This window comes from Stegastes partitus, unplaced genomic scaffold (assembly GCF_000690725.1).
Source record: "Stegastes partitus isolate 25-593 unplaced genomic scaffold, Stegastes_partitus-1.0.2 Scaffold596, whole genome shotgun sequence".
Classification (NCBI taxonomy): Eukaryota; Metazoa; Chordata; class Actinopteri; family Pomacentridae; genus Stegastes; species Stegastes partitus.
The window spans coordinates 229,956-232,674 of record NW_007578327.1 but is presented as its reverse complement, the minus strand read 5'-3'; the positions used below and the strand labels follow the sequence as shown (position 1 = coordinate 232,674).

The 2,719-nt window shown below is 44.9% G+C and overlaps 1 protein-coding gene across 2 annotated transcripts in view; it reads right to left on the bottom strand.

The window, feature by feature from the left end:
- The window catches only part of sh2b3 (SH2B adaptor protein 3), a 61,704-nt gene that overhangs the window by 4,509 nt on the left and 54,476 nt on the right, over positions 1–2,719 (bottom strand). For both annotated transcript variants that reach the window (XM_008289159.1, XM_008289158.1), the window contains exons 5-7: positions 2,620–2,711; positions 934–1,148; positions 449–626 (exon numbers count right to left, since the gene is read on the bottom strand). In XM_008289159.1, the coding sequence (XP_008287381.1) occupies positions 449–626; positions 934–1,148; positions 2,620–2,711 (485 nt within the window). The remainder of the gene's footprint in view (positions 1–448; positions 627–933; positions 1,149–2,619; positions 2,712–2,719) is intronic.

Below are 2,719 nucleotides of genomic sequence, written 5' to 3'. Positions count from 1 at the left end.
AAAATATATTTTTTAATTATTTTATTTATTTGTCTTTATATTTCTACTTTTACATTTACAAACAACTTCCTGGTTAAAACTTTGTCCTGCCACACTTGCCGTAGTCGCACATTCAAAGTTTTCTGTGCAGCACAGAATCATAACGAGGTGTGTTATACTATTTGTAATACTTTCAAATGAAGCGATCCTGATATGTGACACACTTAAAGCAAAGCAACGTCTATTTGCAACCTCTTGTGTCACAACATCTCCACACTGATGTAAACCAATTCAAACAGGCAGCAGAGGGAAGTGAGACAACGTTTAACCTCTTGTGTTTGTTGCCCAATTGGACTTTAGGTTTCCACATGACCACAATTTTTAAAAAAGATTCTGACAATTACAAAAAAATAAAATAAAGCTGAATAGTTGTTTTTCTGCTTGATAAGCAGACGTGAATGAGTCTCACCCTGTGATGGAGGGCTGGAGCCCGCCACTACGAAGCTGGACAACGTGACGGCGCCGGCGGCTCCACACTCCAGCGGGATGGGGAAGAGGCGGAAGTGACTGAGCATGTCCATAACAGAGTGGAAGCGCAGGTGCTGCACCCGGCACTGACCCGATTCTGTTAGAGAGAGGCGCAGGTGCTGCAGGGAGAAGACGGACAAGGAGAGAGTGAGACTTCCACACTGATTGAATCTGAGCAGCGGCTGAAGTGTGCCGCCTGCAGCTCAGGTCGCTGTCGTCAGCTCGCCGTTTGCCTAACGCTTCCTCATTCGAGTGTCGGCCGCCGTCAGGAAATGAGGATAGCACCGGTTTGATGTGCAAAAAGAAGAACAATGTGGGTTCGGAAAAAGCATTCATTCGTGTTGCCAAACTTTTGGGTGAACCACTTCCACATGTGGACTGAACAGCGATTGTGGCCTTCGGTTACACAAACAGCTGAGTCCGTACCTTTGCTTTTCCCTGGTAGTTGAACGTGAGCACGTAGTCTCCCCGGCGAGTCTCGCTCTGTCGGACCAGGAACACACCATGTCCCTCTGGTCCGGAGCTCTGGACCAGGTGGGCCGCCTTGACGCGAGATATGGGCCCGTGGAACCAGGGGTAGGAGAACAGGAAGTGATCCGTCTTCTGGATGACTTGTTCCGGCAGGGCGAAGGAGACGGGAGCTGGAGGGACAAACGGAGGAACAAAGTCTCGTTACTGTCTTTACGTGCACCAATCAATGAGGGTTTTAGTTTCATTCCTGTAGCAGTTTTCCTCACTGTGGGCTCATGTTTTTCTGCACCTCTATGGGAACAGAACAACTACAGAACTCCAAAATGCCTTGTCAGGAGTATGACAAAGCTGTCATGCCATAAATCCTTTAAAAAAGATATTTTTATTTCACAAAAAAACACTGTGGAAGTTTCCACAGGTGTTACTAATGCTGGAAAACTGGTCGCTGTACTTGTATTTTTTTTTTTAGAACTCAGATTTTCAGTAATGATGAGAACACAGCCGGCTATTCAGCACCGCTCAGGCAAAAAAAAAAGTCCCCTGAATTTTTGTCACCTGATTGTTGGTCACAGCTGAGTAACTAACGGTTTGATTGTTGTGCTGAAAAGGGCAGACTGTACAGAACCAGAGGAAAACAAATAGTGTATTTATTGATGTTATTTAAGATCATATATCACAGTTTTAAGACTTTGATCATTGTCCCAACAAAACTGGAAGTCGCACATGATTAGCTCACGGAAAATGAAAACCTGATGATCTTTTCTGTGTTTTCAGCGTTTCTGCCTCTGCTGGATGGTTAAACCTCTGAGTTTTTACGTAGATAACATGAGCGACTGTGGCTCAGCTGGTGGAGCGGGTTGGTGGTTTGTGAATGTGTGTGAAATACTGTAAAGCGCTTTGAGCACCACTAAGGTAGAGAGGCGCTTTGTAATTGCCGACCACTTACCATTAACCACGACTTTCAACTTTTTCAGGGGTCAAGGGGTTAATAAGGAGGGAAACTATTGCACAGTGTCGCTCGTATTGACAAAGCTCTGCGGCTTCTCTCAGATCTACACACCGGTTGTGTTTTCCAGCTAACTGTTTAGCTGTTTCTGCCTCACTGCTCTCATCGGTGCTGCCGTCAGCTGGAGAAAAAACCTCCACTGCAAAACAACGTACCTGCCCTAAAAGATAACAGAGCTAAACGGACTCCAAATACAAAACAAGACAGTTTGATGTGTCGTCACCTTAAAATATGCTTTTTATTGTGTTTGCAGCTTGTTTTGCTGCTACAGATTGTTCAAAAATAAACTGAAATGACAAACTAATCCCACTTTTAAATGATGATTTTCCTTTTATTATAATCTGTAATGTGATCATCCATGAGTTTGGGAAATGATTTCACTATTTCTCGTCAGTTTTCTTCCAAATAATTGCTGTTAACCTGTTTTTTTGGACACGTTAGCAACATGTGTCAAGCTGCTAATGTTTGTTAATGATGACGGAGCAGAATGATCAAAGTGTGATTTATAAGCAGCTCTTTTAAATCACTCCCAGGATTTTATCTTCCCAGTGACAGTCTGTCTGACTGTCGGACGCCTGCGTGTCAACATTTGCCACCAGAGCTGTAAACCTGACGGGTTTCACATCGCTACTCACTCTGACTTCCCGACTCCGAGCTCCCTCTGTGATTGGTCGGAGCAGAGCTGTCAGCCGGGGAGGGGAGGGGCTCCAGATCCACGCTGCCTGACCTGAAGGA